General features: G+C 59.5%; 3 protein-coding genes across 8 annotated transcripts; 1 reads left to right on the forward strand and 2 right to left on the reverse strand.

Annotated features, from left to right (window-relative positions):
* Window positions 1-1,755: 1,755 nt before the first annotated feature.
* On the forward strand, window positions 1,756-9,140 carry POLD2 (DNA polymerase delta 2, accessory subunit). Of its 5 annotated transcripts, XM_043463488.1 has the most exons (12): window positions 1,963-2,162; window positions 2,289-2,455; window positions 3,142-3,401; window positions 5,820-5,941; window positions 6,145-6,268; window positions 6,430-6,544; window positions 6,717-6,915; window positions 7,203-7,283; window positions 7,434-7,591; window positions 7,804-7,931; window positions 8,417-8,518; window positions 8,880-9,140. In XM_043463488.1, the coding sequence occupies exons 3-12, from the start codon at window positions 3,182-3,184 to the stop codon at window positions 9,032-9,034; spliced, it is 1,404 nt and encodes a 467-aa protein (XP_043319423.1). In that variant the 5' UTR covers window positions 1,963-2,162; window positions 2,289-2,455; window positions 3,142-3,181; the 3' UTR covers window positions 9,035-9,140. The 5 variants fall into 5 exon arrangements, with proteins under 5 accessions (XP_043319421.1, XP_043319425.1, XP_043319422.1 ...); XM_043463486.1 differs by lacking the exons at window positions 1,963-2,162; window positions 2,289-2,455 and adding an exon at window positions 1,756-1,887; XM_043463490.1 differs by lacking the exons at window positions 1,963-2,162; window positions 2,289-2,455 and adding an exon at window positions 1,911-1,930.
* A 101-nt stretch (window positions 9,141-9,241) lies between these two features.
* On the reverse strand, window positions 9,242-18,740 carry AEBP1 (AE binding protein 1). Its single transcript, XM_043463485.1, has 21 exons — window positions 18,400-18,740; window positions 16,354-16,740; window positions 15,750-15,812; window positions 15,551-15,622; window positions 15,272-15,406; window positions 15,115-15,195; window positions 14,592-14,669; window positions 14,385-14,468; window positions 14,213-14,266; window positions 13,472-13,581; window positions 13,255-13,394; window positions 12,842-12,926; window positions 12,606-12,750; window positions 12,416-12,501; window positions 12,127-12,250; window positions 11,658-11,854; window positions 11,384-11,563; window positions 10,818-11,169; window positions 10,598-10,737; window positions 10,349-10,448; window positions 9,242-10,126 (listed from the first exon to the last, which is right to left on the reverse strand). Exons 1-21 carry the CDS (start codon window positions 18,650-18,652, stop codon window positions 9,498-9,500), a joined length of 3,495 nt encoding a protein of 1,164 aa, XP_043319420.1. The 5' UTR covers window positions 18,653-18,740; the 3' UTR covers window positions 9,242-9,497.
* Window positions 18,741-18,772: 32 nt separating this feature from the next.
* LOC122438536 (homeobox protein B-H1-like) lies at window positions 18,773-20,982 on the reverse strand. Of its 2 annotated transcripts, none has more exons than XM_043463491.1 (2): window positions 20,806-20,982; window positions 18,773-19,351 (listed from the first exon to the last, which is right to left on the reverse strand). In XM_043463491.1, exons 1-2 carry the CDS (start codon window positions 20,807-20,809, stop codon window positions 18,948-18,950), a joined length of 408 nt encoding a protein of 135 aa, XP_043319426.1. In that variant the 5' UTR covers window positions 20,810-20,982; the 3' UTR covers window positions 18,773-18,947. The 2 variants fall into 2 exon arrangements, with proteins under 2 accessions (XP_043319426.1, XP_043319427.1); XM_043463492.1 differs by having other exon boundaries at window positions 18,774-19,348; window positions 20,806-20,981.
* Between the last annotated feature and the right edge of the window lie 1,181 nt (window positions 20,983-22,163).

Raw genomic sequence — 22,163 nt, forward strand, 5'->3', positions numbered from 1 at the left:
CTCCAACCATTCCTGCCAGACTTCCCCTATGTCTTTGCCAGGTCTGATCTCACCATCACCAATGACTGCCAGGGAGGCCTAAAAAGTCAACACTTTAGCCCTTTCATCCTTGCAGTCAGCCAGGGGAAGACAGTTGGGAAGTGCAAGCCACCCAAGGAACTATACCCACTTGTCCATCCCCCGTTACCAGCCACCATCATTCCTACTATGGCTTTTGTCTTGGGGGTCTCTCCCAGACCCCCTTAGCTGCCCCAACTGTGTGCCTGATACAGGCCTGCCAGTAGCAGAGCTCAGCGGAGAGGCCGCCCAGCTTTATGTCTGAGCAAGAGAATCAGGCAGGTTAGTTCCAATTTTGGTCCTGGTTTCCTGGCTGTGTGACCTTCTGCAACTATGAATCTTTCTATAAAATGGAAATCCTAGGACTGGCCTCACTCTTAAGACACTTAGTATATAATATGCACCCAAAAAGTGCTCACCTATTTATATTTATATTTACCTTATAAATATAAGCAGATCTGGGAGTCTCCATGTGCCAAGCACTGCGGTAAGTGAACTAGACTAGGTTTCCACACATCTTCTGAGGGCAAACTCCAGTTCAGTCTAATTGGATGTTTGACAAATGCCTAATTAAATGGCAGGGGCAAAATGAAGTAATGGATAATTAGATGGGAAGTTCAGCTGACCTGCACAAGAGGGCCAGAACACATAGGATGTTAAGGCGAAGAGTCAGGCTGCCTCGGGCTGAATCCTGGTTGTTACTCACAGGGTGACTCCTGCCATGTGACCTGTGCCTCAGTTTCCGCATTTTCAAAGCGTTATTTGAGGATTAGTTGAATTAGTATGTGTCAAGAATTTAAAACAGTGTCAGGTCCACAGAAAGGGCTTTTATGTGTTATCTGTAACTATTACCTACTTTGTTCCAAAGACAAGACCGGTACTTGGGAAACAGATGCAGAGTGAACCAGAGGGCATGAGACTGAATCCCGGCTCTGAAGCCAATAGGAAGCTTCATGCGGAAGGGCCACTAGGGCTCGTTTAGGAATTCTGTGGATTGGTGGAGAAGTGGAAAAGAGCCCCCATGAAGTGGGGGATGGCATGGGAAAGTCTTGGTGGGTAGGGAGGAGTGAGAAAGATGAGGGTCAGTGAGGAAAACAGAGACTGAGGAGTGTTGGGTGGAGGTTGGGAGGCCTGTTGGCCCTGTGCGTAGGGCCTTAGACATCCAGTTTCCCTAGTCCTGACCCTAACTCAAACCCTCTCCAGACTTTCAGTATCCCAGTGCCCCACCTACTCCTCGGGCCAGCGGCTGAGTAATCGCTCCCCGTGGGCGGTGCGACCATTGGCCTCAGTCCGCCCACCCTGTTGTCAGCAGTGTCCACTGCAGAAGCGGGCACCCAGCGGGGTCCTGTGGTGGGAAAAAGGGCGCCAGTTCTCGAGGAGGCGAGGTGACTTCAGGACAAGCCTCACGAAGGGCCGAGGTCTCTGCGACAGTGCACACAAGCGAGCGCCCGGGTCCCTAGCCACTGACCCCGCCCCTCGTTGCCCTGCAACCTGTGGGGCGTAACCCTGCGCGTGCGCAGGGCTAAGGGGCGGGGTACGTGTCATGGCTGGGGCAGTGCACGTGCGGATTGGCGGGGGGGCGGGGCGAAGCGGGGGGCGGGCCCCGTAGTGATTAGCATAATAAAGCGCGCGGTGACTGGTGAGATACAGCAAGGGTGGGGCGAGGCGCGCGGAGTGGCGGGAGGCGGTGCGCAGCGGCGGGCGGGTCCCGCGGTGATGAGCTTGGTGGAGCGCGCGGTGATTGGTGGGATGCCTCTGTGGGCGGGGCAAGGCGCGCGGATTGGCGGGAGATGGCGCGCGGCAGGGGGCGGGGCCGCGGCGTCCGGAGAGGTGAGTGGGGTCTTGCTTCCCTGGACCTCGTGGAGCCTGGGGGGTAACTCTCTTGGTGTTCACGCGTGGCGGCGGGTTAAGCGGCATCTCGCGAGGGAAGTCTGAGCAGGGTCTTTGCTGTATCTCCCAAGACGGCCCCTGGGTGCGGGCTGGGGCCGTGGTCTGGGGCTTCAGACCGAGAGGCTCCTTTGAGATTGCGGCCGGAGTGCTGCCGCTGCTCTGCACTTTGGGGCAGAAAGTTAATTCAGATACAGTCCCGGCCCAGTATCTGTTCGGTAGGGTCAGAATTCAAGCCACTTATAGCTGTAAAAAAACGGGGTGGGGGTAGATACCGGTTTTAGTACCACATCCTGTTTAACCCATTACATGCGAACTATTATCATCCCTGCACGTCTGTATAGATTGAGCTGCTCCATGAATTGATCTTGGGACCTGCTGTGGATTTGACGTTCTTGGCACATCTCACTCAGGCTCGGGGCTGCTTTTGAAAAGTGGGCTTAAATGCTGCTACCTCTGGTCTCCTAGAGCTCTTATTCTAGTCAGAGGAGGCAGACAATAAGCTTAAAAGGTATTGTTTGTTGAAAGGTAAATGCTATGAAAAACAATAAACATTGGAGGAGCAGACATGCCAGGGGAGGGATGCAGATGGAGAAGGTTTGAGCAGACCTGAGGGAGAGGTGGCAGTGGACCATACTTGTATAGGAGGGCGGAGAGCAGTGCTCCTGGGGTGGGGGGGGGGGTTGGACAGAAGGGCAGGACCAGTGGGGCAGATCTCATAGGCCACTGTAGGAACCTGGGGTTTTATTCCATGAAACGGGGGATATTTGGAGGGTTTTGAGCAGAGGAGTGACTGATGTATGTTTTGGTATTTAATCATAAGCTAATTATTAAAAAAAATAAGCTAATTATTTTATGGTAGGCTTGTATAATAATAAAGCTGTCTTCACGCCCTGAAATGGGGCAGGTGCCAGGGAGCTGGATGGGGGCAGATGAGGAATCCCCTCATGTGAGGTGTGTGGAGTTTGAAGCCCTGATAGTCATCCAGGTAGATGTGTGGAGCGGTCAGTGGACACTTGAGCCGGGTTTCGAGAGCTCTAGGTGGGAGATGCATTCCCTAACTTGCTCCATCTCCCTTTTTGGATGCAGGTTACTGGGTGAGACGTTGGTAGCCAACACAGTAAGTTCCAGGTGCTGTTCTGGCTGTCTGCTGTGCATGTGGGCTGGGGTTGCAGGACTGCATTTGTGTTTTCACAGGGACCACCTCCTCCTTGGCTTGGACACATCGAGCAGGGCCATGTTTTCTGAGCAGGCTGCCCAGAGGGCCCACACTCTGCTGTCCCCGCCATCAGCCAGCAATGCCACTTTTGCCCGGGTGCCTGTGGTGACTTACACCAACTCCTCGCAGCCCTTCCGGCTGGGAGAGCGCAGCTTTAGCCGGCAGTATGCCCACATTTATGCCACCCGTCTCATCCAGATGAGGCCCTTCTTGGTGAGCCGGGCCCAGCAGCGCTGGGGTAAGTGATGAGGTTGGGGAAATGCTTCCGAGTTTGTTGGGTATGTATTTCCTGCCCCTTGGGGTCATCTGTCTTTCCTAATCAAGTGACCTGGACAGTGCAGACCTTTTTCTTTCTTGCCGGTTCTTCCTTGGTGATCTCTCCTGCTTTAAGTTATTCCTGGTGAAGCAGGACTCCCACCCTCCCCACCCCGCACCACATTCAACTTTCAGGTGATGCTGCATCACCCCGTTCTTAATATTTATACGTGGCTTCCAGGACTTCCTTGCTGGTCCAGTGGTTAAGACTCCACGCTTCCAATGCAGGAGGCATGGGTTCAATCCCTGGTAGGGGAATTGGAATCCCACATGCCACACGGGGAGCAAAAAATTTAAAAAAAAAGAAAAGGAGTGGTTTTCCATGAGTTTTGAATTAATCTGTTATGCCTTTAAACAGAAATTTTGTAGGTAACATTGTGTCTTACTCATTTTTATTGCCTTCCCCCCACCCCCAACTGCCACCTGGGTGGCTGGGTCTCAGCCCAGGTTGCACATTGGAAGCACTTGAAAAGCTTTGTAAAGCTCTGGCTCCCAGGTCCACTCTGTCCCATTAGATTAGCTGGGTGGTGTGTGTGTGTGCTAAGTGACTTTAGTCGTGTCTGACTCTGTGTGACCCTATGGACTGTAGCCCACCAGGTTCCTCTGTCCATGGGATTTTCCAGGCAAGAATACTGGAGTGGGTTGCCATTTCCTACCCCAGGGGATCTGCCTGACCCAGGGAGCGAACCCACATCTCCTGCATTGGTACGCAGATTCTTTACCCCTGCACCACCTGGGAAGCTCTAGTTTTATTAATATTTTAGGCAGTAAGGAGAATACATGACCCAATCTCCTAGGTACATCATCATATTAAAGATGTTTTCCGTTTTCTTTACTTCAGGCAGAAGTATCATTCACCTTTTCTCCGCCACATAAGAAGGGTCTCCTTCCTCTGGCCTTTCTCTCGCTTTCCATGACGTCCTCAAGGACATCCTCCTCGAGCCCAAGGTCAATGTCATATCTTTTAACCTGCTGTGGTACCAGGTCTCTCTTCTCACAAAGCTGCCCAGTAACAGGAAACAGCCAGTTTATTCTGCTCACAGAGTAGGACCAGGAATTCAGACAGGGGCCCATGATAAGTGGGGCCTTGACTGGATGATGGACAGTGGGGCAGCATCCCTCACTCACCACGTGGCTTCTCCATGTGGCCGGGCTTCCTCCCCAGAGCTCAGCCCCTGGCAGAGTTCCTCTCTACTCACAAGTTTCCTGAACACCTCAAGCCCTTTCTTGCCGTCGGCTCTCCCTGCAACTGGCATGCTCCATCCCCAGGCTTCCTTCACGACCTCAGTTTAGATGTCCTGTGCCTTGAGAGGCCGCCTGGGCCACCAGGGCCTTCTCAGCATCTATTGCCTTCGCTCCCATCTGTTTGTGGCACTTGTCCCAGCAGTGGATCCCTCTTCTCCTGCTGTTGCCTCTCCCTCTGCACCGGAAGCTCAGTGAGAGCAAGGATGGGCCTTTGGGTTCACTCTCAGTGCTGGAGCCTGGCCTGGTGCCCACAGGCTGGAATGGATGGATGTCCTCCCATCAGCACTGGGGTGTGCAGTTCTGCCTGGTGCTCAGACATACATGTTGGATCTCAAGCTGTGTAGCCTTGGACATGTTACTTAATCTCTCTGTGCCTCAGTTTCCTCAGCCAGGTAGTGTGTGATAATATCTCCAGTGATGTGTTGTCGGGGGTAGAAGAGCTCCACGCTCAGGGCTGGGCACAGCTCCCTGGGGCTGAGTGAAGGCTCAGTGGACATCATGGCTTTGAGATCTGTTGTTCCCGTTGGTGTCTGGCATTCTATCTAGTGGCAGCATTCAGCTGCCCTCCCTATCTTACTCTGAATTACTCTCCTTTGCTCCCCAGGGTGTAGATCTGTGGAATGTTATTGGTTAGGGTTAGGGCAAGAAAGGCTTGTGCTGGAGAACCCGGCTAAGGAAAGGGCCGGTCCCACAAACAGCAGAAATGTATTCCCTTCCAGTTCTGGAGGCCAGGGGTCCAAAATCCAGGTGTCGGCAGCACCACGCTCCCTCTGATCCTTCTTTGCCTCTTCTAGCCTCTGGTGACTGACCCAGCACTGCTGGCCTGTGGCCGCATCCCTCTGGTCTCTGCCCCTGCACCATCTTCACACTGCCTTCTCTGCATGTCTGCCTCTCCTGCAAGGACACCTGGCATCCAGAGTCCCTCTCTCCTCCTGGGGCTGATCCTTTAGGTCCAGGGGGTCCTTGCATTTGATGTTCTCTCCCTCCTGGTGGAGACCAGGGCCCCAGGGCCACAGTGCTCAGTGAGGACTGGGCCAGTGCTTTGTGGGGAGAGGAGGGCCACCTGGTCTCTGAGCACATTCTCTTTGTGCCCCAGGCAGTGGAGTCCTAGTGAAGAAGCTATGTGAACTGCAGCCTGGGGAGAAATGCTGTGTGGTGGGGACCCTCTTCAAGGCCATGCCGCTCCAGCCCTCCATCCTACGGGAAGTCAGTGAAGAGGTAAGGCCAGCTGGCTCCCACACACCATCCCCAGAACAGTGTTCCCATCCCAGAGGGCACGATGGGGCTACCTGCCTTGGATCCAGAGAATCAAGGCTGGGCCTCTGCCCATGGGGTTGCTGGCTGCAGGGCCATCTCACTGATCCAGCACTGGAGCCTTGCTGGGCTCTGGCCTCGTGACCACTGTCATCTTTGAATTCCAGCACAACCTGCTCCCCCAGCCTCCTCGGAGCAAATACATCCACCCCGATGATGAACTGATCTTGGAAGATGAATTGCAGCGTATCAAACTGGAGGGCACCATCGACGTGTCAAAGCTGGTCACAGGTGGGAAGTAGGGAGGGGGTGGCCTGTGCATCTGGGTGCTGGCTCACACTTGCATTCTTGGAGCAATGAGTTTGGGTTCAGGGAGAGGGTTAGACTATGGTAGCATGTTGGGTGGTAGCCTCTCGGAGGATCCTCCCAGACCTGACCCTGCTGCTCCCCAGGAACGGTCCTGGCTGTGCTGGGCTCTGCGGGAGATGACGGAAAGTTCCTGGTGGAGGACCACTGCTTTGCAGGGCTTGCCCCTCAGAAGCCTACACACCCCCTCGACACAGACAGGTGAGGATCAGGGGCCCAGGGTCTGGGCAGTGGTCCAGGGGAGTCACAGTCACTGCCTCTATCCCCCCGCTTCCTTGTGATGGTGAGGAGCCCCACCAGTAGCTCCAAACAGCCCTCTTGGGAGACCCCCTTGCTTTCCCAGCACCCAAGAGGACCCTGACTTCTCTGGCAGGTTTGTGCTGCTGGTGTCTGGTCTGGGCCTGGGTGGAGGCGGGGGCGAGAGCCTGCTGGGCACCCAGCTGCTGGTGGACGTGGTGACAGGGCAGCTTGGGGATGAAGGGGAGCAGTGCAGCGCCGCCCACGTCTCCCGGGTCATCCTTGCCGGGAACCTCCTCAGCCACAACACACAGAGCAGAGATTCCATCAACAAGGTATGGCACCTACCTGCCTGCATTCAAGCCCTGCTTTCCCCACGGAGGGCTGGGGATGGGGTCTTGCAGGTCTGATGACCCAGGAATCTCTGGTGCTTGGGGACCCAGCCTCGTTCGCAAACCTCCCTTCTGAGGGCAGCATGGGGCCAGAGGCCCAGAACTCTTACTGTCCCCCTAAAAGTGGGGCTTCGCTCTGCTCTCAGCCCTCCTGGCAGGGGCTCTGAGTGTCCCTTTGATCTAAGTCTCCCTTGGGACCTGACAGCCTGTGTATGGACTTCTACTCCCAGGCCAAGTACTTGACCAAGAAAACCCAGGCCGCCAGCGTGGAGGCCGTCAAGATGCTAGACGAGATCCTCCTGCAGCTGAGCGTGAGTGAGCTGGGCCAGGCCAGCACCCAGGACCAGGAGTCTCTGGTGGTGCAGTTGGGCACTGGAAGGCGGGCAGGGGAAGCAGACTCCAACGGGGTGACTGTGGAGGGCGCTGGGCCCCACAAGCTCCCCTGCTCCTGTGCCCTCCAGGCCTCCGTGCCCGTGGACGTGATGCCGGGCGAATTTGACCCAACAAACTACACGCTTCCCCAGCAGCCCCTGCACCCCTGCATGTTCCCTCTGGCCACTGCCTACTCCACGCTCCAGCTGGTCACCAACCCCTACCAAGCCACCATCGATGGAGTCAGGTAGCCCCACTCCAGCCTGATTCCTGGCCTTTTGCGTTGGTGACACCAAGAGGGGAGGATGGCACCCAGGGCTGCAAGAAAGCCCACCTGGGATTGGGCTCTTTCTCAAGGCGGGCTTGGGAACCTGCCATGAGGGCGCCAGGCCAGCAACTGTGGGAGGAGCACAGATGGTGGCCGCCCCAGGGAAGGGTCAGCCGAGCCTTGACTTGCAGATTCCTGGGGACGTCGGGACAGAACGTGAGTGACATCTTCCGATACAGCAGCATGGAGGACCACTTGGAGATCCTGGAGTGGACGCTACAAGTCCGGCACATCAGCCCCACAGCCCCTGACACCCTAGGTAACGGGGCTTAGACACGTGAGGTGGGAGCAAAGGATCGGGAAAGACCAAAGGGGCTCCAAGGATGCTCAGAGGGTTCCCAGCATGGATTTGCACCCACCAGCCTTGCTGTGACCTGTCTGAGGAAAAGCCCCGAAGCCTGACCTTTGTTTTGAGAGCTACTCTGGAATCTTATCTCTGTTTATGGCCAAGGCCCTGCTTAGGGCTGAAGGCCATGGGAGCATATTGGGAGCTTGAGCCAGTCAAGAGTCCTGCACCCTGCCACACTGCCCGAGAAGGACAGAAGCAGCAGCAGCACAACACGTTGCCCTGCCTCTGGGGTCACGTGGCCAAGTCTGGAGGGATTTTTGTTGTGACAGCTGCAGGGTCTCGTGTGTGAGATGGCGCTCCATGTCCTACATGGGACGGCCCTACCCCGAATGTGCAGGTGTCTCCTGTGTGAGGCTGAGAAGTCCCACTCTCAGCTGTACCTCCTCCTCCTCCAGGTTGTTACCCTTTCTATAAAACCGACCCATTTATCTTTCCGGAGTGCCCTCACGTCTACTTTTGTGGCAACACCCCCAGTTTTGGCTCCAAAATCATCCAAGGTAAGTTCTGGGGGCCCCAGGCCTGGGCTGTCACGAGGGACATGCTCTCAGCTGGGGCCAAGGCTCACAGAGAAGGCCTGTGTTGGGGTGTCCAGGCCCCCATGGGGTGGACAGGCCAGGCTTTGCAAGGGCTGAGATTGTCCTTGCCCAGAGCTCATCCTGGTCAGTGTGGCTCTAGCTTTGGACCTTTACAGTGTTCTTGGCCCTTTTTCATTTCTGGTCTCAAGGAGCTTCTGTGGTCAGTGCTCCATGGTATTGATGGCAGGAGGTGGGGGAGGGCTCCTGTTTACCTCTTGTGACTTCCCTTTGAGACAGGGCTCACCCAAAACCTAAGATGGGCTCCCACCTGGCTTCTTTGCAGGCCCCGAAGACCAGACAGTGTTGTTGGTGGCTGTCCCAGACTTCAGCACCACCCAGACTGCCTGTCTCGTGAATCTGCGCAGCCTGGCCTGCCAGCCCATCAGCTTCTCAGGCTTCGGGGCAGAGGACGAAGACCTGGGAGGTCTGGGTCCCTGACTCACAAAGGCAGCCTTGTCCAGAGCAGCCCTGGCCATTCTTTCCCTGTGGCGTCAGCACCATGACAGCTTTGGCTCTGTAAATAAAGCCTAACTATTTACTGGTATTGAGCTGAGCAGTCCCTGTGCGGGGCCGGGACACTCCTGTGGAAGGAGCCTCCCTCCTCCTCCCCTCTCCCGGCTGGTCAGGATGGCAAGTGGTCAGTGATACATCTGCCAGTGAGCTTGGTTTATTGGTGTGGCCTGGGCAAGTGGTTGAGAAGTCTGCCCCGGGACTTGCTCGTCCGGCCCCATCCCAGCCCTGCAGCGGAGCAGCAGGTGATCCTGGCTCTTAGGTCTCTATCATTCATGCCCCCTCCTGGCAGAACCCACACCGCGGGGGGGCCTTCCCTGTGCTGATGGCCGCGGAGCTGCCCAAGGCAGTGTGACTACTGGTAGAAGCTCGCGTGTTGGCAGACCTGTTCTCAGAAGTCCCCAAAGTTTACTGTGTAGGTCTCAACTGTAGTGAAGGGGAAGTCCGGGCCTGTGACCATCTCTCCCTCCTCCTCCCCTTCCCCCTCCTCAGGCCCCAGCTCTGTCCCAAACTCCGTCACCACCTCCGTGTAGGTCTCTGTCTCCGTCTCCGTCTCCGTCTCCGACTCCTCCCAATTGACTGTGGTCTCTGGTAGAAACTGCCAAGGCCCCAGCGTAGAACTTGGGGTTGGGGAGGGGGCAAGGTCGGCGGTGGGAAGCAGTGTTGGGGTGGTGGGGGGCGACGTGGGGGCGGTGGCCGGGCTCGTGGTGGCGTTGAGGCGTCGGAGCCGCATCTGTTCGCGCATGCGCAGCCGATACTGCAGGCGGCGGCGTTGCATGCGCCTCTGCTGGGGGGTCATGGGGCGCGATGGGTCGATGTGTGGGATGGGGCGATTCCCGTTCATGGCCATGATCTCACGGATGCGCTTCCAGTTGGAGCGAGCCAAGATGAAATTGCACTGAGTGGCCCCGATGTCATAATCCACGTTGCAGGTCTTCGAGCTTGGGGTGTAGCCCTCTGCATGGGCTGTCACGCGGTACTCACCAGGGTTCAGGATGCGCCAGTAATCACCACCACTGGCTGCAGAGGGAGGACGGGTTTGGCTACCTGGGAGTCCCCCCTCCCTCCCAGGCCCCAGCTCTGTCTGAGAAACCCACAGTCCCTCCAGCCCTCCCTCTGTCTGGTCGGGATCCAGAGGAGCAGGGACTTCAGGGCAGGACAAGCCAGGCTTGCTTTGCCAAGGGCATGCACAGGTTTGGCCCCCCATCCTGGGAAGTGGAGTACAGTTGTACACTTGTGTACCTGTTTTCACTCCATGGTTAATGCCACTCACGGAGATGGTGGCATTGGCTATCGGGATGCCTTGTTCGTCTGTCACAACCCCCTTGATGCCACGGTGAACCTGCAGGGAGGAGGCAAGGTGGTGTCTACATGGAGACCCCACAGGGCCTGCTATTCCCCTGTCCCATCCACGAGGTCCCCCAGCCCTTCACCAGCCTCTCCCCAAATGCTGCCCCACCCCTCTGCCAGTCCTCATGGTGGCCCTCACACCTGCTCCATGAAGGTGAGCAGAGCTTCCTTGTTGTTCTCCCACTCTCGGGGCAGCTCGCTCTCATGAGGGAACTTATCGCAGCCCAGGTAGATGGAGAGCTCCAGGCAGTTGGTGTGCAGGTAGCTGAAGTCGTTGATAGCTGGGCAGGGAGGACACAGAGCCGCAGTCACCCCTGCCCATGCCAAATGCCCCACCACAGACCCTCCCAGGCCAACTCACTCCCAGAGCGGGGTTTCCACTTGGCCCCATTGACGATGCCCATGCCGCCAGTGTAGTCCTGTGCCTGGCACCCTCCCCGGTAGGGCTCGGTCATGGTGAGGTGGGTAGAGGCGAAGGAGATGGCCAGCCAGCGGAAGATGGCGTGGTCTGGGGTCTCCTGGGCCTCAGATGCCTCTTCTTCATCCTCTCCCCGGGCAGCCGCCATGGCCGCAGCCAGAAGCTGCTCCTGGCTGGGTGTGCGGGCCATATCGTAGGGGTAGGACACAAGCCGCTCGCCACCATTCAGGTTTGCCCCCAGCACGAAGGGGTTCTTCTCCATCCAGGCAATGATGGCCCGAACTTCCGTGGATACCTGGGGGTGGCCAGGGGGAGAGGTCTGGTCCACAGCCTCCATCACCTGCCCTGCAGACCCCGCAGCAGAACTCACATCCCCTTAGCCCCTCAGAGCCCCTGCAGTCTCAGCACAACCCAGCAGTCTCCCTTAACCCACCCCAAGTCCCGAGCTCCACCCGGACCCCAGGTCTAGGTTGCTCCCCCAGGCCCTGTTGGCCAGGCTGTGGCCTCACCGTGGCGTCTGGAGAGAGGTAGCGTTCGGGGATGGGCAGGTTATTGTTGGGCACCCGGTAGGGGACCCACTTCCTCTCCTCGGCTCCCCAGAGCACAGAGTTGAGATCCGGGAAGTCCTCATAGATGTCAAAGCCCTCCTCGGTCCACAAACCCAGTGCCCAGTTCCCAAACTCTGAGCCCTGGGGAAGCCAGGAGAGAGGGGGTCAGCATCAGCAGCCCACTCCCAGCCCTGCCCCACCCAGGCTCCGCCCTGACCCCCTTGCCTCCACTCACCATCTGCGCTGCCACCTCGTAGCCGTCAGGGTTCAGCGAGGGCACCAGGTGGATGCGCGTGTCGTGCACCAGGCTGCGCACGCGTGGGTTCCCATCGCGGTATTCACGGCACAGGTATTGCATGAGTAGGAGCAGCAGCTCTCGGCCCAGCACCTCATTGCCGTGGATGCCAGCTGTGTAGCGGAACTCGGGCTCCCCTGTGAGGGTAGGAACCTCAGCAACCAGCCAGCCTCCTGAGGCCTGAGGCCCAGGGGATCTGAGGGAGGACGCAAAGGGGCCTCATTCCCAGGAGACTGGGAGTGGCTGAGGCTTGCAGGGCCAAGGAGGGGCTCCAAAGACAGGTGGGAGGTGGTGAGCCGGCAACATCAACAGCGCAGGCTCAACTGCAGTACCAAGGCCTTGCCTCTATCTGTTGGGCTTGGGGAGGACCAGGCTTCCAGGGGGTCCAGGGGGCTGTGCGGGCCCTCACCCAGCTCGTGATCCCCAGGATTGTCCGAGATCTCCATGGCGTAGATCTTGAGCCCTCGCGAGCTCTTCCCCAGGCTGTATGTGCGGGTGATCGTGGGGCACTGCTCATTCACCACCTTCATCAGCTGGGTGCCAGAAAAGACAGGGCATTACACAGCCCACCCCCCTGCCCCCAACCCACCCCCAGTGACCACGCCTTTCCCACGGCCCCATCTGTTCTGTGGGGAAGCACCCGTTAGCCCTAAGCCCAGCCCCTGGACAGGACCCCAGCCTCAGGACAAGTACCCCACCTGCCGCATGTCCTTGTAGTTGTGGTGCCGGAAGTCCAGGTCGTCGGTGGTCACCACCTCATTCTGTGTGTAGTAGCTGTGGACAGCTGCAGAAGTGGCAGGCGGGCAGGACCTTGAGCAGTCCACCTGCCAGCCCAGCCCAGGTCGCCCCAGCCACCCGTCCGTGCCCCTGCCAGCCCCAGGCACTCACGGGACACGGGGCACCCCAGCACCTCCAGGCGCATGCACAGGCTGCCGTTCCAAGTGAGTGGGTAGATGCGGATGAAACGGGCCACTACTGGTTCCGGGAGCTCGCTCAGCACGGGCGTGTCCTTGTCCACGTTCCCATGGAAGGTCTGGGGAGAGGCAGGCCTCAGAGCAGCCCCCAACCCCAGCTGAGACCCACCTGTGGCCCAGGAGGGTAGAGCCAAGGGCTCGGGTGCCCACCATTTCCTCGTAGCCGTTGGTGTACATCACCCATGTCTGGCTGTCGTTGCTGAAGCCCACGAAGAAGGAGGTCACAAAGTCGTCACTGGGGGGCAGATGGCGGTCAGGGCAAGGCTGCTCTCCCCACCCCAGGCTAAGGCCCAGGCCTTCGGGCAGCCTGAGCCCCCTCTTCTGGGCCCAAGAACCCAGAGCTAGCACATGTGGGGCTAGCTGGGGATCAGGAGAGGCTGCCATGCCTGCTGCACGCCTGAGGGTGGTTGCTTTGCTTATCTGGACTCAGGGAGCTGACCGGCCACACCCAAGGAGCCAGGGTGGGGGCCCTCGAGAGCCCACTGGAAGGTTCTGAACGGGACTCGGAGCCACGTCTGGAGCCACCCACCCCCACCAAGTGCCTGTGAGCCTGGCGGACATACTGGATGCTGGAGTCGCGGCCCTGGGTGATGACGCCTGTGAACTTGGTGGTCCTTCTCGTGTCTACCTCGATCCACTGGGTCTGGGAGTCATCCTCAGCACACCACGCCCCATCGTAGTAGTCGTCCTCAGTGTCGCCGGCCTGTCAGGGACAGCAGGGAGGCTGAGCGGGCAGGGAGCCCCTATGCAGCGGGGAGACGGGCCCATCCTGACACCCACCTGCATGTTGAGCCGGCCCCGCTGTGCGCCCAGGCCGTGGCGCAGCATGGAGGAGGCCCGGATCTGGTTGTCCTCAATGCGGTGCGACTCCATCCCGATGGGGGGGCACTCTGGAGACACGGCACCCCAGGCTAGTGGCCCATTGGCTTCATCCCTCCATCGGTCCCTCCCTTCACTAAACCCAGAATGGAGGAGCCCAGTACCCACTTCTCCTCACATCAGGGGGTGCTAGTTAGGGCAGCTCCACCCCATCCCATACTTCCCCTCCTTGGGCCTCAGCTTCCACCTCCGGGGAATGTGCTGAGGATGCCGGATGCCAAGGGGCCATGAGGCCTACATGAAATCACAGGGACGGCCACCCCAGGGCCTGACCCATCACAGGCATTGTCTGTATCAGGGCCATCTGCACACCAGCCTTGTGCCCCAAGCTGTCCTTGGGGTCAGGCCCAGGGCAGACACTCCAGGGTCTCTCCCTTTTGCATCACTAAGAGCAGGAGAGAGTTCTGGAGGCCTAGAGTGCCATCAGGAAATCTGGGTTTGGGACCCACATGTGGCCTTGGATGGGTCACTTCTCCCATCATGCTTACCCAGCTGCTATTGCCCCACCCCACAGCCCTCATACCCACCCTACAGCCCCCATACATACCCACATCCCCCAGCACACCCCGTCCCCACATCCATCCTGCAACCCCTCCAATCCCCCTGTCCTTATACACCCTAGCCTCTACACCCCTCACTCACTGATTTTCTCTGCTGGAGCCCACTCCTCCTCCGACTCCTCACCCTTCCGGGGTCCTGGGGAGCAACAAAGGGAGGAGGCAGTGATAAGGGTCCCAGAGCATCTGGGAGTCTGGCTGGCCTCTCACAAGGACCCAGGCTGTGTAGGCCCAGCCCCCAGCCCCCAGAGACACACCTTTGGGGTCCTTGCCCTTCTCCACAGTCCATTTGTCATCCGTCTCCTCCTCCTTGGGGCTGCTGCCCTCCTTTTTGGGTTTCTCTGAAGGATGGAAGGTGAGAGGGTCCTGTTGGCTTAGCCTCGGAGTTCAGGGGGCAGGTGTTGTGGGGGTCAGGCCTGCCCTGGGGGCCGGCCCGGGGGTGGGGACAGTCTGGGTCCACTCACTCAGCTCTTCTTTCTCTTCATCTGTTTCCAGGCCAGTGTCGGGCTTCTGGGGCTTGGGAGGCCGGAAGTAATAGTCCACTGTGGGGAGGGAGAGCCCTGATGAGAGGGTCTGGGGCTGGTCCCAGGACCCCACCCCAGGAGCTCCCAGGTTCACAGGAGCCCAGTGGGCAAGACAGGAGGGGAATGGAGTCCGAAGGGACCATGCAGGAGGGAGAGGAAGGCAGCAGCTTTGAAGGGATGGAAGTCCCGAGGGGTGAGGGGCGGCTAGGACGGGAGCTCAGGAGGGTCAGAGAGTGACGCCCACGGAGCTTAGGAAGAATAGGCCAGAACCGAGGGCAATGGGGAAGAGCTAAATTCAGGAGCCAGGAAGATCCAGCCTGACGGAGGAGATCAGTTGAGGGCAGGCAGGTTGGAGGGGTGGCAGGGGCAGTGGGGTTGGTGAGGTCACTGCCACCAAGCTGGAGATACAGGCAGCTTGGCCCTGGGATGCAGCTGTGGCGGACGGGGGGCCGTGGGCACTCACTGTCATCATAGTTAGGGATCACGTAGCCATCCTCATAGTCGGGGAGCAGCGGGGGTGGCAGGGGCTTCAGAGGCGGCGGCTCTGTGGAGGTGGGAGGCAGGGGTGGGCCAGAGTCCCTTCTCCTGGCACCCCCACCCCAAGTCTGCCCACATCCTACCGATCTTCTCCTCTGGGGCCTCAGAGCCCCGCCCAGGCGGCTCAGCCTTCTCCTCAGGGCGCTCAGGCCAGGGCCTCTCTGGCCTTCTCCTGCTGGGGGGCGGCCTGGGCTGCTTCTGCCGGCGGATGTATTCAACTAGGGGAGAGGGTGGACTCTGAGCCGGGCCAAGGTCAGGGAAGGTGGGGCCTCCAAGTGGACTATCGTAAACCCGGGCCAGGCGTCGGGATCTAGCCGGGGAGGCAGGGCAGGCGGGCCTCCCAGACGGCGGATCCTACTCACAGTCCTCGTAGTCCTCCCGCTCTATCTGGTCGTTGTAGTCCAGCGTGGGCTGCTCCGTCTCCTCCTCCAGCTCTGGGGGAAAGTGCTTGTGGCCACCTCGTGGAAGATACTCCCCGATGCCCCCACCCAGCCCCACCCTGGAAACCCAGCAGGCCAGGGTGATTGGTCCCGTGAGGCCAGGCAGCTGGTGCCCACTCACCAGGCTGGTGCTCCACGTCGGTCTCTTCTCCTGGACCCCCCCAGGGATCTGGGAGGGGTCCACCTGCAACACAGACCCCAGGGGGGTGTGGATGGGAGGCCTGCCCTGACCACTGGCTCCACAGCGAGGCTCCACAAGATCTGGGCCCTGCTGACACCCTCTGAACAGCTCACTCCCAGGGAGGCCTGGGCTGCTCCGGCCCTTCGCACCCTGCTGGCACTTCTGGAGGGACAGAGAGCTAGATGGCTTTCTGGGGAATCCAGGCACCGCTGTCTGGGAGGACCTGCTGCCCCAGCAGAGGGGCACCCTGTAGGCTCACAGCCCAGTAACACGGGCAGGTGGCTCTTGGGGGGGCTCAAGGGTCAGAGCCCAGGATGGTGGAGAGCTAGCCCCACCCACAAGGCCACCAAGCACTCCCTCCCCAGGGAAGGAGTGGTACTGAGGGAGCCTCAGCTGAATTGTGTTCGTGACAACAATGAGGCCCCAGCGCCCATCGGGTCTGAGGGTCTGCAAGAGGCAGGGACTCAGGAACCTGCCCTTACCACCACCCCTCTGCAGCCCAGCAGGTCAGAGCCCCCGAACCCCAGAAGAGCTGAGTACACACCTCCCTCCTGGGGTAGTTCCTCGTGGTCGGGGCTGAGGAGTGGGGGCAGTGGCCATTGCGGGCTTTCAGAGGGGGTTGGGGTGGGGAGTTTCTTCCCAGCTAGCGGCCTCTTGGTGGCCTTGGGGGGCTTCTCCTTGGGCTTCTTGGTGGCCTTGGGGGGCTTCTCCTTGGGGGGCTTCTCCTTGGGCTGCTTCTCCTTGGGCTTCTTGGTGGCTTTGGGTGGCTTTTCCTTGGGCTTCTTGGTGGCCTTGGGGGGCTTCTCCTTGGGTGGCTTCTCCTTGGGTTTCTTAGGAGGCCTAGAGGACCCCTCTGGGGGCTGCTTGGTCGCCTTGGGGCCTTTGTCCTTCTTCCCTTTCTTCCCTTTGTCTTTGGCTTTTCCGGGAGGCGCTGTTCAAGATGCAGATTCAGGTCAAATCAATGAAGAGCCCCCTCTATGCCCCAGGTATCCCCCGCAAGGTGCCCACAACCTGGGCAAAGGGGCTGTTGGTAGTTCTGTGTTTCCTAAATCAAGGAAACTGAGACGTTAAGCCACTTGTGGTCATGGAAGAGCTGGGGTTGGAACCCAGGCTTTCTGTCTGCGAGACGTGCTGTTGCCACCACACATTGACCTGGGTGGCTCAGCTTCTCAGGAGCAGGCCCTCACCCTCCCATCTGCCCCAGGAGCACCTCACAATCAACTCTTTCTCCACACAGCCCCTTGGTCAGTCAGGGCCCACTATTCTGCACTGGTCATGGAAACAGCAGAGGGTGACTAAGTCATCCAGGCCTGAAGGAGCACCCAGTCTGAAGGGGGAGGCAGTCTCGTTCCTCTCACACAAAGTAAAGGGCATGGGCCTGGGGCCTCCCTGGAGCTAGAAAAGCTTCACTGAATAGGGATACGCATGCACGATCCCCTGTCCAGGACTAAGGAGTCTGGGGTAGGTTGGAAGCCATAACTACAGGGTATCCTGGGGCCATGCAGAGGACAGAGGGACAGGCAAGTACTGCAGCTGCTTGCCCATCTCAGAGTCCGGCGAGGGGGGGGGGGGGAAGTGCAGGGAGCAAGGGCAGGGCCTGGGGTTGCCTGTAGGAATCTTCCAGGACCCTAAGCAAATGCCGCTGAAAATGTAATGGGGTTGTGGGGGCCACATGACTGAAATACAGCCAGGAGAAATAGAGCTGCCCCAGCAGCAAGAAAGAGGCCAGGACAGCAATCCTGGAATAGACAGGGGTGCTGAGATGGGTTCCAGAACCCGTCCCCCAGGGGTGGGGGAGGAGCCAGGAAAGATCTAGAGCAGGACAAAGGGGAGGGGCCGCTGACCTCAGGAATGATGGATGGTGCCTTGGAAGTCGCCTGGGAGAGAGATCAGCAAGACCCTTGCCCACCCTCCAGAAGGTCATGATAAACAGCTAAGATTTATTGACAACTGATTATATAAGAGGCACTGGGCTAAATAAATGCTTTGGTGATGTATCACCTCATTTAATCCTCACAATAACCTGAGACCACTGCCCCGCTGCTCCTGGAAGCCTTGAGGAGACAGGAGGTCTTCTGCACCCCTTCCCCTGCCTCTACTCCTGGAGCAGGAGGCCAGGCAGCAGAGGGCTGCGGATCCTTCCCAGGGAAGGCTGGAGGCTGGGTCTCTGGCAGTGGTGTGGCACGGACAGTGTGTGCCACCATCAGGCTGAGTGGCCCCACTGAGACAGCAGGGCCCTTCACCTTCACACCGCCCTGGGGAGGGGGCTGCCAAGTCCCCTGTTAGCGCGAGTCTAGTCCCTCCAGGGGTTTGGGGGCTGTGCAACAGGGACTGGGAGGACCCAATCCACTGGGCAGTGGACCTGCTGGATGTGTCTCCAACCTCAGGGCTACCAGCCAGCGCTGACCTTTGCCTGGCACACTGTCCCGCCAGACATCTGGGCTTTCTTGTGCCTTACGGAGCCATTCCTCACGCTGGGCAGACTGGACATCGGCCAAACCCTACCGAGGCCCGCCATTCTCACCTGTGGCGCAGGCTGTCCCGGCGGCCCCCCATCACGCCAAGGGCCACCCCTACCCAAAGCTCTTACCCTCTTCGGCCACCCCCGGACGCGCCCCCGGCTTGCCCCCTGTCTGGGCTTTGCGGGCGGGAAGGGTGGGTTCAGGGGGCGGTGGGGCGTCCACGTCGTCCTCCCGGGGCTCGGACTCCAGCTCGGACAGGAAGCCCTCGAGGAACTCCTCGATCTCGTCGTCGGTCAGCACCGTCTGCGGGCGCCCCCCGGGGCACAGCGCCAGCAGCACCAGGAGGCAGCCGAGCAGGGGCGCCCGGAGCAGGGCCGCCATGGTCACAGCACACACTGGGAGGCAGGGGCGCTGGGGAGGGGGCTCCGGGGGAGAGGTGCGGGGAGGGGGTCGGGGAGGGGCGGGCAGGGGGCTTCGGAGCGGCCGGGGCGGGGCGGGGGGTGTTGCTCGGGGAGGGGTGGGGGGTGATTCGGGGAGGGGCGGGTGGGAGGATCAGGGGTGGGTAGGGGACTCAGGCATGCGGCGCGGGGGTGCTCCGGGCCAGGCAGTGACTCAGGGGTCGGTGGGGGCTCAGGGATGGTCAGGGGGTTCCAAGGCGCTGGCGGCGGCTGGGAGCTCAGGTCCCGCGTGGCGCGCTCCCGCGCGGACCGCCTTCTCCAAAGCGCCAGTGGCGGCCGGGGCGGGGGCGCCGGGGCTTCCGGAGCCGGCTCTCCCCACCCGGGGGGAAGGAGGAGGAGGAGGAGGAGCCGGGCGTGGACGGAGGGGCTGCGGGGGGGCTGAGCAGTCCAGGCGCAGCGCGCGCTTGGCACTTTCCGAAGTGGGAACTGCGGGCGGTGTCCCGGACCTGGGTCCCGCGCCCAGGAAGGACGGCCCCCGGGGAAGGAGGGCTGGAGAGACTGTGAGGTCCTGAGGGTGCTGGTGGGAGGGCCCCGACGCCCCTGCCCCGTTCTGTCTGCAGTACCACCTCCAAGCCAGATGAGAAATGGAGTCGGTGCCCCAGGGATGCCCCTCCAGAGCCTGCTGGAGGTGAGCAGGAACCCTGAGAGCAGAGCCAAGCCATGGACTCTGGCCTCGAGGACCTTACCCCCTCTACAGACCCGCGGGAGAGTCCCAACCCATCCTTTCCTCTCTCTGGAGTCTTCAGTCAGACATCCAGCTAACCCCCCAGGTCCATGAGACCGCTATGCTGGCCCTCAGGGAGACACCACACTTTGGGAATTCACTCTAGCCAGGGACAGGTGCAAAACTGCCCTGAGGACGGGCTAACTGCTCTGTTGGAAGTAGGATCCCCCATTTAAGATTGCCTCTCCCTTCCGAGGATACTGACTTACAAGGACAAGTTTGGAGGGGGGTCAGAGATGGAGCAAGGAGGGAGGAGATGCCTTTCACATTTTATTAAATTGTATGGTCATTCATAGGAATGAGCTGTCAGGGGCATGGAGGGACTCAGCCCTGACACAGCAATCTCTATACAGATTCAGGGAGTTTTTGCCCTCTTCTGCACTCCGAGCAACAGAGGGAGGCATCCCAGATTAAGAACCCTAGAAAGGAGGCAGGAGGCAGGAGATAAGACACTACCCCTGAGGACATGCATCAGCTGAGAGAGTTGGTGGGTGCCTTCAACACAACCAAGCTGTGTGCTGGAACCTGCCATGGGAACAGATCACTCAGCACCCGAATAGGAGCCACGGATGTTTTCGGGCAGACCCCATCCCCTATAGTTTCTTTTACTGTTTCCTTGGTGAACATTGCTTCACCTCTAGGAATACACTGTTTTCCCCAACAGCTGACATCCCAACAAGGACAAACAGGCATTCTTCTCCTTCCTCTTACCAGATCCCAGTCTTTTAAAACTGTGTTTACTGTACCTCCCTCTATCACATTGATGAGGGGGTGGAGGGCGGGCGGTAGTGTCTGTGGGGTTGTGGTACATGGATCGGGTAGTCAGAGACTCCCAGATCGATTAGTAATGTCTGCCATGGGCGCCATGTGCTGCCATGTGTGCCTGGTATTTCCATATGGCTTCTCAAAGGGCAGATGTTGGCTGGCCCCAGATGGGCATGACACCTAAGGCCAGAGCTCCCAGAACAGTCCTCCTTGATGGGATGAGGAAGCAATAAAAGTATACCTGGAGCCTATGGGCCAAGTTTAGCAGCACTCAGCCCTGAACCAACGCTGTCTGTCTCAGGAGGCCCTGAGATGACGAACAGGAGGCAGCCGAGGAGTGCTGTGAGGGCTGCTGACTCAGCCCCGACCTGGGGGCAGGGGCAGGACCCAGGGGGCTCTGCCTTCTCTCACCTCTTTCTCTCAAGGCCCTTCCTTCACTCCCAGCTCCTGTCACTTCCCTGAGGAGACCAAGGCCGCCCACCTGGGCTCTCGGAGCATGCCTCACCCCCACCCCAGTCAGGCCTCCTTGTCCCTGTGCTGTCCATGCCCTGCTGTCCTGGCAGCAGTAGGATGAAGCAAGCTCTTACCCATAAATGTCCTCTGCGAGCCTCTGAATCATCATTCTCAAAACTTCTGCCTTGGAATTTGTTCTGTGGCCCCCAGTTGAGTGTGTCAAGTAGGAAGGCCCAAGGCTCGGGGGAGGGGGCAGCTCTAGAACGTCACTTCCCTGGGAACAGCTCCCAAGTTCAGCTGGCTCACACATGGATCAGATTTGAGCTCCACACCCTCTGCCAGGGAAAATAAAAGCCATAAGAAAATTAAAAAAGAAATAGAAACTTTTCCTCAGTCACGGTGAGTCACCAACGGGAACATGAGCAAGGACTTGTGGGAAGCTGGGCCCTGAAGTGGGGTGGGCAGGGGGCTGGGGGCCATCCCTGCCTGCCTTGAGGGTCTGAGCAGGTGAGGGGGTGGTGGCTGATGTCCCTGCCAAGCCCGTATCTCCCCTCAGGGAGCAGGGCTGGGATTCCACTCAGCTTTCAGACCTGCACTCAGGAAGTCGCGCAGACCTGGGCCCGTCAGGAGACGCCTGTCTGCTGAGGAGCCCTGTCATCTAAACCAAACTCCCCAAGGGCAGCAGCCCAGGCCAGGAAGAGGCAGGCCAAGAGGTGGGAGGCTTGATGCCTCTTGTGGCTGCCACTCACCCTCCTGGGGTCCAGCACCCCTTGCCAGTGGGTGGGGCATCTGTATCCAAGTCCATGGATTCTCCTGAGCCAGTCTGGGAGTCTGCCGGACATCTTGGGCCCCCTACCTCCAGCTTCCTAAGGAGAAGCCTGGGCCTTTCCCTCCAGCACAGTGAAGCCTGCCCTAGGGGCCACAACAGGACTGGACGTGACAGGCAGAGGCAAGGCAACTTATCACCCTGGTGGACCTATCCTTGCTGCTTCCAGAGTGGGGAAGGGGCATTCTGGGGGGAGCTGACATGGACTGGGGAGGGAGGGAGACCGTGTGCGTGGAGTTTTTCCGCAGCCTTGTGAGGGTCAGGCTGGTGGAGCCCACAGATGCCACGGTGGGGAGAGGAAGGGGCATGGCCGGTGCTCCCAAGCTCTGACCAGACTGGGATGGGTCCTGTTTAACTCATGGGCCAAGAGCTCACCTCTGAGAGCCATTGAGAAAGACCATGCCAGGAGGGCTGCCTGCCAGGGTGGGAGGGCCCCAGGAGAGACTGGGATAGGGGTGCGGGGTGCTCCCACCTCGGGTCCGGAGCAGGGACACTGCAGAGGTGTGTAACAAGGTCCATCTGGGAGGAACGGTGCAATGTAGAGGCCCTGTGGGCTGCAGTGAAGGGCAGGAGGGGGGTGGACATGTAGGCAAAGCTGTCACGTTGGGGCACCAAGGCCATTTTGCCCCTTTCAGTAATGCCCCCAGCAGGGTGGGGAGCCAGAAG

This window comes from Cervus canadensis, chromosome 3 (genome assembly GCF_019320065.1).
Source record: "Cervus canadensis isolate Bull #8, Minnesota chromosome 3, ASM1932006v1, whole genome shotgun sequence".
NCBI classification, from domain to species: Eukaryota; Metazoa; Chordata; class Mammalia; order Artiodactyla; family Cervidae; genus Cervus; species Cervus canadensis.